This window comes from Mugil cephalus, chromosome 7 (assembly GCF_022458985.1).
Source record: "Mugil cephalus isolate CIBA_MC_2020 chromosome 7, CIBA_Mcephalus_1.1, whole genome shotgun sequence".
In the NCBI taxonomy this organism is placed as follows: Eukaryota; Metazoa; Chordata; class Actinopteri; order Mugiliformes; family Mugilidae; genus Mugil; species Mugil cephalus.
The window spans coordinates 7,513,065-7,525,185 of NC_061776.1; the positions used below are offsets into that span (position 1 = coordinate 7,513,065).

General features: G+C 44.9%; 1 protein-coding gene across 1 annotated transcript in view; it reads left to right on the forward strand.

The window, feature by feature from the left end:
- Nucleotides 1-8,725, forward strand: part of lig1 (ligase I, DNA, ATP-dependent) — a 71,263-nt gene extending 62,538 nt beyond the window's left edge. Inside the window, exons 25-27 of the mRNA XM_047588723.1 lie at nt 18-161; nt 933-1,025; nt 8,537-8,725. Of these exons, the coding sequence (XP_047444679.1) occupies nt 18-161; nt 933-1,025; nt 8,537-8,611 (312 nt within the window). The 3' untranslated portion in view covers nt 8,612-8,725. The remainder of the gene's footprint in view (nt 1-17; nt 162-932; nt 1,026-8,536) is intronic.
- The last annotated feature ends 3,396 nt before the right edge of the window (nt 8,726-12,121 follow it).

Genomic DNA, 12,121 nt, shown 5'->3' on the forward strand with positions numbered 1-12,121 from the left:
TGATCATATTCCTCCAGGAGCACATCCTGCCCAGACCCCGAGCCTACTACCGCGTGGACCAGTCGGCCGAGCCGGACGTGTGGCTGGACGCCGTGCAGGTCTGGGAGGTGAAGTGCGCCGACCTCTCGCTGTCGCCCGTCTACAAGGCCGCCATGGGGATGGTAGGTTCAGCCTCCGCTGTGCTCCCGCTGATAAACTCTCACTGTTTATGGTCCGCTGCCCGCCCGTGAAAAAAACGCATAATTAGTGCCTCTTAATTGACTTATTAAAAATGTAGTAAAGAAGATGCTGGATTTAATAGAACAGACACTCGCTCGTTACCCGCGGTTTGGCTGCGTGTTCGACAGAGTCCCACAGCGCACGTAAAATAAAATAATAACGGGCCGTTTATATATAGTGCAACTCGTTTCAGCCGCAGTCAGAGGAGATGGATGAACTATGAACGTTTACTGATAAAAAATTTTACTTTTAAAGTTAACATGTGTTGCACGTCAGTGTCATTAAAACATAAATTTACAGCTTAATAGTTAAATGTGTGAATTTAAGATGGTTATATGAGTTTTTTCACTGTGATTCACATTTTTGGTCATAGTTTTTCAGCCCTATTTTTTAGGTAGTATGAGGGAATACATTCGTCTCATGTCGTTTCCTCTTTAATTGGCCTTTTGATTTCACATAAAATGTTGCGTTGCCCTTATATTCCATATCAGACTTTCATGAAACCTGGAGATTTTCTTCATTTTCAGCCACATCTGGCACATTATGTACATTTATTTAAGGATATAAGTAGGAAGAGCTCATGTGGTTTCATTTAACATAGAAAAATACCCAGGACATGTGGGAGTTCCTCTCTTCTGTACAGTGCAAATCAGATATGACGTGTGCTGAATACTGCTCTGTCATTCTAATTCTGGCTTCTTATCTGTTCTCAGGTGGATCCAGAGAAGGGCATTTCTCTGAGGTTCCCCCGTTTCCTTCGGATTAGAGACGACAAGAAGCCAGAGGACGCCACGACTGGAGCTCAGGTACCAAGAAATAAAAAAAAAAAAAAAAACTCACAATGCAACCGAAGCACATGATATAATACGAGGGAGCGTGCGGGAACAGGGGTTCAGCAGGTCAGCCTTCGGCAGTATAATCCTGACTGTAAAGAGCCAGTAAAAGTTCATATCATATGTTTGTTTGTCCGTGGTGCTCATCATCAACTGTCCTGTTAAACTTCAAGGGTGAGCACCACTGCAAGGGCAGTCCCTTTTCTTTATTTCCATCTATTTCTATTTATGTCGTGTTCTCCCGGCGCCAATTGAGCTGAGCTATAACCGTCAGGTAAAGCTGCACCTCTGGGGTTTAGTGTCCAGGGTCGGGGGTAGTATATAGTGAAGCTGCAGAGACGTGCGTTTAAATCTAAGCCACCAACCAGATATTAAAACCATTTATTCTGTTATTTTTAGCTCAGTTTATAAACTTGGAATGATGATGTTATGGTGTGCATACGTAAAGCGATTAGCTCAGATGTTTGTGTCTAGTCTGAACAGATGCTGATGACCTGCTCACCCAGAGGCTCATCATTTTTTCATGACCGAACCACACTCGCCTGAATTACAGTCGACGCACGTTGTATGTGACATGGAAAAGCTCCTGCAAGTTACTTTTATTTATATGGACAGGAAATTATTGAAGTTATACGTCAGCTGAAATAATTACATGGTGCATGAAATGTTTTATTTAACTAGCAGGAGTTTATATGGATGTAAAATAGGGGAAAAATCAACAAAGGCTGAAACCAAAAACAAAAATCAGTCTTGTCTTATAATTAATCAGCCAAAATGTGCAGCTCTAAAATGAGGGATGTTCCAATCAAGTTCATCTCCTCCTCTGAATACGGAAGCCCTAAGCGGCCATACATTCACACATATTATTTCCTCCGCATCCTGTCAAGTTAATTTCCTCTGTTTTCTCAAGATAACGAGTTATTTATCTCATTATCTCAGGAAAACAAAACTTTGTTTGCTCGAGATCTCCACAAACTTAATCGTTTTCTAGCAAACATCAAAGCACAAAACAAATGGATCACCTTACGGTAGACCTATTACAGTTGGTTATTATTGTATTTTATTATAGTGTTAGCACGACGGAACTTTTTTTCTCGTGATAACGAGATAATTAAATCAAGATCTCGAGAAAACAGAATAAATTAATTTGTTATCACAGGAAAAACGGAGGAAATAATACGTGAACGAATGGCCGCTGTAGATAGATAGATAGATAATTTTATTTTTGGTACTCCATCCATTTCTACAGACATACATTACAGAAACTATACAGCAGCTAATGGACAAATGATATTCATCACTCGCTTGGATCTTAAGATTTTATACCAGTCCGATCTGGATTGCTAATGTTAGCCAGCGCTAGCACAACTGCTTCGTGTTTTTAGCACCGGAAGCTAACCGCACAGCAAGGACCACAGAACCCGTCCAAACTCAAACGAAGATCATGTACTCGTACCTGAACACATTGTGGACCCGTGTCGGTAAGTTTTGCTGCCTGCTGTCACTTCTGCTGATCACCTGATATCACCTGATACCACCTGATATCACCTGATACCACCTGATACCACCTGATATCACCTGATACCACCTGATACCACCTGATACCACCTGACATCATCTGATATCGCCTGATACCACCTGATACCACCATATGAAGCTGTGGGCTCTGGGTTTGGAGCCCCTACCCGTGAGTGTCTGTGACCCTCCTTATTAACTGCAACTCCTAAAATACAGGAGACTAGTGCTGCTTTATACGTCTTTTAGCCCTGTACTGGCTCCCGCTTACTGTATCTCTATTTTCCAGTCAAAGCTCCACTTACTTCTCCATCTGGTTGTGTCAGCTGTGCTCACCTGGCCAGCAAGGTCCAGGAGCTTGAAGGGAGGATCTCCACGCTCTACAGGATCCAGGAAGTAGAGAGGCTCCTCGACACCATCATCTTTGGACCAGTTCAGAACAGCACATCCTACCGTCACTGTTGGCCGTCACGCTGACGATACTGGCTGTGCCGTCATCTTTAATGGCTCCTGGTCCCAGCTTGGCGCCAGACCCAAGATTAACTCCACGCCACTCTATCACGAGCCCTGGTTTTACATCTATGTGCGCGGTGGGAGTGAATGGCGTTCCTCCACCCAGGCCTACCTCTGGCTCTGGCCTACCGCTGGCTAATGGCGTCCAGCGTCCGTCTCATGTCGCTGCTGGCCACACACCTACTCCAACGCCTTAATGGTTGGAGACTCCATAGTCCGTAACATCCGCATCGCAAACGCGATAGCGCACTGTTTTACTGGTGCTACTACTCCTGACATCCTATAGAAACTCCCTGGACTGTTGGAGTCACGCCCCTCACGTTACACACTAACCAACCCTTCCACGTGCCTAAGTGGACCCTGTCCACAGTCGAATCTGAAAAGCAAAGGACTTTTCCTTCCTCTTCACATAACTCCTCACAGTGTTGAAAAATGCCCTCTACTTTTCTCCAGTACCTACACTGGGTCACGGTGTGGGGCTTTTCAGCAGGATTCTTCATCTTCACACCTGGCTCCAGTCTGTCTGCCCTGAGCACGAAATCACCTACATCCACAACTTTCACCTGTTCTGGTAACGTTCCTCCTCGTATGCAAGTGACGGTCTTCATCTAATCTTTATCAAGCAAATCATTCGTCAGGACATCATGCCCTCTCAGAATACCACTCCTTTCGCTACCTCCCCCTTCAGGTCCCAGGTGTCACTGGTGACAGGTCTCCTGTCACTTGTCTTCCCAGTGAGACCATTGTGAAAGACCCCCCTGCGCTCATGTCATTTTCAAAGCTGTAAATAATAATAATAACCTCTCCCACTAATGTTGCTCCCTCCTCGTGTAACCTGGCCCTCCTAAATGTGAGGTCTCTCTCAAACAAGACCTTCATTTTAAATGACCTCATCTTATCCTCCCACCTGGATTTCTTATTTTTAGTAGAAATGTGTTTGAAACCCAGTGAATTCACCCAACTCCCCCCCCCCACTGTGACTTCCCCCAGCTTAATGGCCGAGGGGGAGGCCTAACAGCCATTTTCAGAGATTCTTTTAACTGCACACCCATTGCCACTGACGTCTGTTCCAGCTTTGAAGTTCTGATGTTTAAAACCAACGCATGTCCAGTCCTTTGTGCCACTGTCTTTCAACTTCTCACAACGTGTCTCTGGCCCAACCCATAACCACGGCCACACTCTAGATGTGGTTTTTACCCTTGGCATGACCACTCCCACCTTGACTGTTGAGGACTTGGGGATTTCAAATCACCTGCGCATCAAGTTTTCTGCAAATTTTCATTCTGACCCTACACCTCAACTACCTGCCTCATACTCTGTATAATATCGTCCTCCATGGCCAGACAGTTCACTGAGACACATCTATCTTCTGCACCTCGGACTTCTGACCTCCCCCCCCTTCTCCCACAGCATCACAGAGGAATTAATCTCCCAATCTCCCCCCAAACATCCTTACAGACAGATCTCCAACATACCACCGGAATAAATAACACTGCACTGAACTGGTTCATATCCTACCTCAACAATAAAACATTCTCCGTAAACTTTGGCACAAACTCCTCCCTCCCACCTCCCCTCACCTGTGGGGTTCCACAAGGTTCAATCCTAGGTCCCATTTACATGCTTCCCCTTGGCCAAATCATTCAAAAATACAACATCTCTTTCCACTGCTACGCTGAAGACGTAGCCAAGGACACCTGCTCACTGACATCTGCAATTGCATAAATGAAATAAAGTCCTGGACGGCAGAAAAATTCCCTCAACTAAACGAATTCAAATCTGAAATCATTCTCTTTGGCCCCCCTGACAACATCAATCTGATTTCCAACAGTCTCTGCAACCTTTCCACCCTCACCAAACCCCATGTCAAGAACCTTGGTGTCACCTTTGATTCAGAACTCAAAATTGATAAACAGGTCAACTCAGTAGTCAAAGCCAGCTTCTTCCAGCTTCACACATTTCAAAAATCAAATCTTTCCTCACCTTCCGAAAACCTAGAAAAAGTCATCCATGCATTCATTACAACCCGCCCGGACTACTGCAACTCTCTCTACACAGGAATCAATCAATCATCTCCCTCCTGTCTACAACTAATTCACAGCGCTGCAGCCAGACTCCTGACGGTGTCTCGAAAAGAGAGACCTCATCACCCCTGTCCTTGCCTCCCTCCCTCCACTGGCTGCCAGTTAAATTTAGAATTTTAAACTTTTATTTGTATTAGTTTTTTCTTGCTTTGTTACAGGTCTTGTTTTGTTTTTTCACTTAATTTTTTTTGTACAGCACTTTGGTCAACCTTGGTTGTTTTTAAATGTGCTTTATAAATAAATTGATTGATTGATTGATTGATATGATTGATACGAGCCTACACCTTTTTCATTTCACTAAAGCAAAAACGTCAGAAATAAAGATGAACAAATAAACCATTGTCACCATTATGGCAGAAAAATTACAAAAAAACCTGACACTGTTTTTCTTATCTTGCTTGTATTCTCGTGCCAATAGATTCAGTCCAATAAATATTTCTGACGTAGTTAACCTACCTGTTGAGAGGGTAGCTTGTAGCATGGCTCCAGATAACCTGTGTTCTCTACTCCCTGATCCTCTCTGGAAGATTGTTCTCCATGACACTGCCTCCAAGAAACGTTCCTCTTCCTTTAAAAGCAGCGTTCAGTTGCTGTTTGGGAGCAGCCTTTTCACTTCAGCACTTCAGGTGATCTGTTTTTTTATTGTGTGTTGAATCAAGTTGCAATTGCACCGCTGCAATGCATAATTTACAAATGGCTTCTTTTTTTTCTTGTATATCAATTTTTGGCAGCGTTGATGCTAGCCAACCGCCATTAAAACCGAAGAAGAAATCATTCTCTCTTTGCAGTTTTGATGATTGGCATCTACGTGTTTCGAGCTAGAGGGGTGCGGGTTTTGGTTTATGGCAGACCTGAAATAAATAACTATGAAAGATCGGGCTTGGCTGGACCTGGATCAGCCCTGATGCAAACTGGAACTAAAAATCATCAAAGGGTTTAATGGTTTAAATGTTTGAAAGACTGGAGATTTTGGTCCTTTTATATCGGTCTTTTTTTTTTATCATCTTGAAAGAATTCTTAATGCCCTAGTATAAAATATAAATCAGTAAATGTCCTATTTGATCTGCAACTAGTGCTACTTTTTTAGTTTTCTTGCATTAAATTTCAAATTTTAGGAAGTAGTTCCACCTCATCCTTCACAAGGAGGTTAATGAAGGAGTTGTGTCAAAACTGAAATATGCTCCCTTGAAAATAAGCTGGAAACGTATTCAGCACTAGTCGTCTCCCTGCAGCAGAGCGTCGCTGATTGTTCCGTCGTCATAATTTAAATGCAGCCAGATTCCTCCCTCTGATCCACCAGCTGCTGCACCGTAGTGTGAACTGGACTAATCTTAGGACCGTTTTTGGTTTTATATTTTAAAAATAAGTCCAATCTAACCAAGTCTAATCTAAATGATTCTTGTTGTATTTAATACATGAATGCTTCCCATTAAGACAGAAGTGTAACATATTCAGACTTAAATTAACCACTTCTTTATTCATTTATTCCTTTTTCTTTGTTCACGTGGATCTAATTTAACTTTCAGTGATTTGAGTTTGAGCTCCACACACTGTTACAGTGTTAAGAAGGAAGCTTCCATTAAAAGATGTCGACCTTGATAACATGGTGAAGACGATGGACAAAAAAACACTTGAGCTGAAAAATGATGCCAAAGCGGATCCGCCAAAAAACGCAGTTTCTCTTATGACCATTAGAGGTTCAACCCTGTCGGATCTTCATTTAAAAACTTTACCGCAGAAATTAACATGTTGACATCCTGGTACAAAAGCACCTTTGGCCTCTAGAGTGATGATGACAACAGTACGAATCAGCCACAACATTATGACCACTGACAGGAGAAGGTGATAACATTTAGACCATCTTGAGATGATTCAGTGTTCTGCTGGGGAACGTGTGGACCTGGTATTCATTCATGTGGATGTTACTTAGACATGTAGCACCCACCCAGACCAGACCAGACACCCCCACCCTATAGCAATGACACTCCTTGATGGCAACAGCAGGAACAACTAAAAAACCAAAACAAAACAAAACAAAAAAACATAAAGAACAGCACAAGGCCTGGCCTCCCAAACTGATCAAGTATCTATGGGTTGATCCAAAGACCCCCCCACTAACAACATTCAGGAAACCCCCAGGCCCATGTCCATTCTCTGATGAGTCACAACTGATTTGGAGGCATAAGGACACCTACACAATATTTGGAATGTGGTCATAATGTTATGCCTGATCGGTGTGGTTCTGCATAACTAAGGGACATGGCTGCTTTGAGTTGTCTGTCTAGCTGTCTAAAGGGATTCGTGGGTAGCAACCAAGATGGCGGCGGCCAGAGACGCCACACTGAGCTTCACAACCTTTATGTCTTTGTTGGGTTCTTTCAGGAGTTATGTCAAAACTGAACTGAAGACGTCTCTATAGTTTGGAGCCAGACACAGACTGAAGTATTAACAAGTCTGGCTCTGGTACCTTGAAGTGTGATTCCTCACTAAACGCGTCTGGCCTGCATCAGTTGCCGTGGGTGACGACCAACATCTTCCTCTAAACTGGGAGCCAGGTTCATTGTTGTGATCTTGCAGAGAGTTTGATTTTTAATGAGGCCAAGAAAGGAAAAAAAAAAAAATCAGCTCATGCCTCCGGGTTTTTTTTTTCCTTCCTCCTTCCTCCTTTTTTTTTTTTTTTTTTTTCCTAAACTTGAGTCCAAACCAATGTAACATTTATTAAGGTGTGAGCCATATTATAATGTGAATTTTCCCTGACTCGAATTAGCAGCCATCTGTTGCCCTTAGAGTCTAGATATGTGCTTGTTACAGCTGGGAATCGTGTCGGAGCGTCCGCTGCATTTAAATGATGCTCCTGTCGGTTTCTGTCTGTGAAGACGTACGCTCACTCGTTAGCTCAGCACACCGGCTGCACACCCCGGACGACGTAGCCCGCGTTTTAAATGGAAGTTAACCTCGTTTGAGTCGGAGCGGGTTTTTAAAAAGAGATGAGACGGGAAGCGTGGGTTTCAGGCGGAGGGGGGGGGGGTCGTCAAACCTTTACCTGGATGCTGCGTTGCATTGTTTTCCTCCTCCCTGCGCCACCCAGCTGAACCGGTACTGATCCCGCTGAGTCCGGGTGGGCCTGCTGTTCGCACATTATTCACCATCCCGCCCCCCCTCCCTCCCCCTCAAACCCCCCTAACTCCGATGAGCTCAAGCGAACACAACCTCCGTCTCCCTGTCGGCAGCTGGGAGTCACCGACTTCAAAGCCCGAGATATGAATAATCAAACTGATATTTTTAGCTTTTCCTCTTCATGTTGCTGACCTGACTTCACGATCTTCTCCCCCCACCTCTACTCTTCTCCCCTCTCCCCTCTCTCTGCTGCAGATTGCTGATTTGTACAAGAAGCAGCAGCAGATTCAGAATCAGGGGGATAAAGCCGACCCAGAGGACTATTACTGATCATCTGGAGTCGCCAGCCGAGAATAATACCAACAACAAAATGGTTCGTTGTAATTGTAAATAGCTTCTTTCTTGGTGTACTGTTCAATGAAAATAAAGCCACTTTTAAACGTGCAATTTGTGTTATTGATTCGCTGAAGCTCCTCTCACGCCGACTCTGATTTCCCTTTTGAAAGTCGCAATAAACGCGCGTAAACTCCCGACATCGAGCGGCGGTTACCTGCCGGTGATGGATCCCTGTAGGAAATTCACTGAGCAAAACGCGAGAGCGTTGCGAGCGGCATACCAATGCTCCGAGCTGGCCCGGTTTCCGCCCCGGCTCCCGGAAGAGCGGCCGCAGAGCGCATTCGGGCGCGCGTGCGGTAACGAGAGGACGAGCCAAGGAGATTGCCGAGCGGCCGAAAATGTTGTTAGGAACAAGGAAAAGACGCGGGAGCTTGACAGTTGCTCGAGCAGCGGGACAAAGGAGAGGCACTCACAGCTTGCATTAGATGATGGAAATCCACCGGCCGTCCGGCCTTAATCAATCAGAGATGTGGTGGGGGGGGGGGAGTGGGTGCAGAGCCAAGGACGGACGAGCATTGTCAAAGTAAAGTATGATGCAACGTGAGGGGAAGTGAGCGAGCTCGCAACACAGTTGTGTCCTCTTAATGTTTTTGATGATGTGTCTGCGCGAGCTGCGAGCTCCTCCGAATCTCATTTGGAGTGGAGGAGAGGAGCAGAATGTGCGGGGAATATTTAGTCGACTTTGGGTTTGGCTTCGCCTGCAGGTACACCTCCGACGCAAGGACAAAGGAAGTGCAGAGAGAATAGAAAAGAAATGTTGCGCCACAGATAAACTAATCTGTGAGCATCTCTGCTGCCGAGCGGTTTTTGGCTCCGGGGGCGTTAACGCCGGTCCACCAGTTTGGTCCAGGATGAGGTATCTTTTAAATCAGAGGCGACAAACGCGTGACCCGCGGTCCAAAACCGGCCCGACAGAGGGTCTAATCTGGCCCTGCGGCATGAATGTTTGCGAAAGTTACATGGAAGACTGCAATTTGTCAATTTGACCCCGTTTGATGTTTCTAAATAAATCACTGGCACCAGTTTTTTTGCTTCATATTTAATGACTTTTGCTAATTTAATGGGGACAACTGGGCGTACGCAATGGTAACTTGTCTTGTACACATGTTGTACACATCTGTGTTCTTCAGGGTCGATTTAACCTCAAATCCATCGGCTGACTGGTGTATTTCTGGGAGGAGTTTGCATGTTTTCCCTGTGTGTGCGTGGGTTTTCTCCAGGTGCTTCCTCCCACCGTCCAAAGAAATGCTCGTTACGTTCATCGTTCATTCTGAATTGGACGTAGGTGTGAGAGTGATTGGTTGTCTGTCTCTCTCTGTTAGCGCTGAGATAGACTGGAGACCTGTCCAGGATGGTCCCTACCTCTCACCCAAGGACAACTGGGATAGTCTCCAGTCCCCATGTCTCTCCAGAGGACCAACAGGAAATGAATGAATGATTTGGTTGTTTTGGATGATACTGAGGTCGCAGGAGGTTTAAAAACGCGAGGTTGTCCATAAAATGTTTTTATAATGGTACTTCCTTTCACTCAAACAAAGGGAGCCATGTTTTCACGTCGGCCAGTATGTGGTCCACCCGGAACGAAAATGAGTTTGATAGTCCTGCTTTAAATGAACTTGTGGACACCACATGGGAAGTTGTGGAAACCATCAAGTTAGGGAACAGCTTGAATCTGGGAGCTCTCATCTCACCTTCTACTACTACTTGTCTTCACTGGGTTTGCAGAGGGGCTGGAGCCTATCGCTGCAGTCACTGGGCGAGAGGCAAGGGTTCACCCTGGACACGTCTCCAGTCCGTTGCAGGGCTAAGACACCTAGGGTCAATTTACAATCACCAATGAACCTAATAAGCATGTTCTTGGTCCCACTGTGGTGACATATCTGGAAGCTACTGTAGCTAATTTACTAGAAGAAGCAAGAATATAAACTTTCGGAGGAATCTGCCGATATGAACTGAATGCGCTACATATAAAAGTTGAGCTGGCGTCAACTGTTTTTGCAATTGCGCCAATGATGCACCAACCAATCGTGTATTTGTGTGCTTCTAGACTGACGACGACTACAGTTGTTTTCAGCATTCACCGACTCACAGTTTAGACTTCTGCACTAAGTTGACCCCACAGACCTTAGCGCTGTAACCGACGTGTAACCTCCCCAGAAATGTAACTAGAACTGCGATTAATCCGCTTGGTTGCAGAGTGTTTGCACTTTCTGGCTGCTTCTCTGGGCGGTAGAGTGGTCGTCCAGTAACCGAAAAGGTTCGATTCTGCCCTATCCCCCAGTCCGTCCCTTGTGTCCTTGGGCAAAACGCTTAACCCACCTTGGCCCCAGGTGTACGCTCCCTGGTTTATGATTGCGAGTGAGTGATGTTTGGTTGGTGGTCAGAGAGGCCGTACTGGCAGCCACATTCCCGTCAGTCCGCCCCAGGGCAGCTGTGAATACTGAGGTAGTTTACCACCACCAGGAATGAATAATGCATCCAATAGAAGTGTTTTAAGCATCTAAAATGGAAAAGCACAATATAAAACCTGTGTATCATCATTATCATTATTATTATTCTCCATCGCCGCAAAATTTCAAATTGATTGTTTTGGATCAATAAAGACTGAACACATGGAGGGAAAGGTTAACTGGGGGAGATACAAACATTTCTATGACTTGTGTTCGGGGAACGTTTAAGTCACCACTGTTGAATGCGAAGCAGGAAGTAGAAGCGTTTTGGTGACGTTGTTGCAGAGCGAGACAGACTCGGGCACATCCAGGTCTTCCCAGCCTTTTTTATCGTGCAGCTGTAATTAAGCCCATGAGCCACTCACAGACACTTGTGCTGCCTTTGCAAGGCCAGAGAGGAATAATGACAGTATAGATGTTTGTGAAGGTTCTCAGTCAGAGGGTTTCTTGAAGACGCTTAATCAAAGTAGCTTCTTCAGTTCTGAAAGACCCTGTCGATGGTTAGGGTTTTAAAGGTCCCTTTAGGGTTTGTAAACAAAGTGATGTTTTTTGAGGGGCGGAGCTTAACTCAAACACCATAGCCTCTGAACAGCAGTTAGCATATTTCAGTTTCGGCAAGAATGGACAAGGATACTAATATACTCACTCCCTGAGACCGTCAGTGCTATTTCAAAAAGCTGACTCCGACTAATGGGACTATATTCACAGACCTCTACACTCTCACTCACTGGATGGACGATTTGACCAAAGGAGGACACAGAGGGTCCAAGTCTGGTCTGTCTTTATCAAGTGAAGCCTCTCCAACAAAGATATTACAAGAAGTAAGTGGGAGGGTAACGTAGTAAATGCAACTTCTGCTTGTACACCCCTGAAACACACAACCAATGTTGCGTTACCTAGCGGTTAGCATTAGCATTAACGTGTAACAAGAATCCCCCAAATAAGGATTAATTTAACATAATTTCACTCACAATTTAGTCTCAACTCATCATGT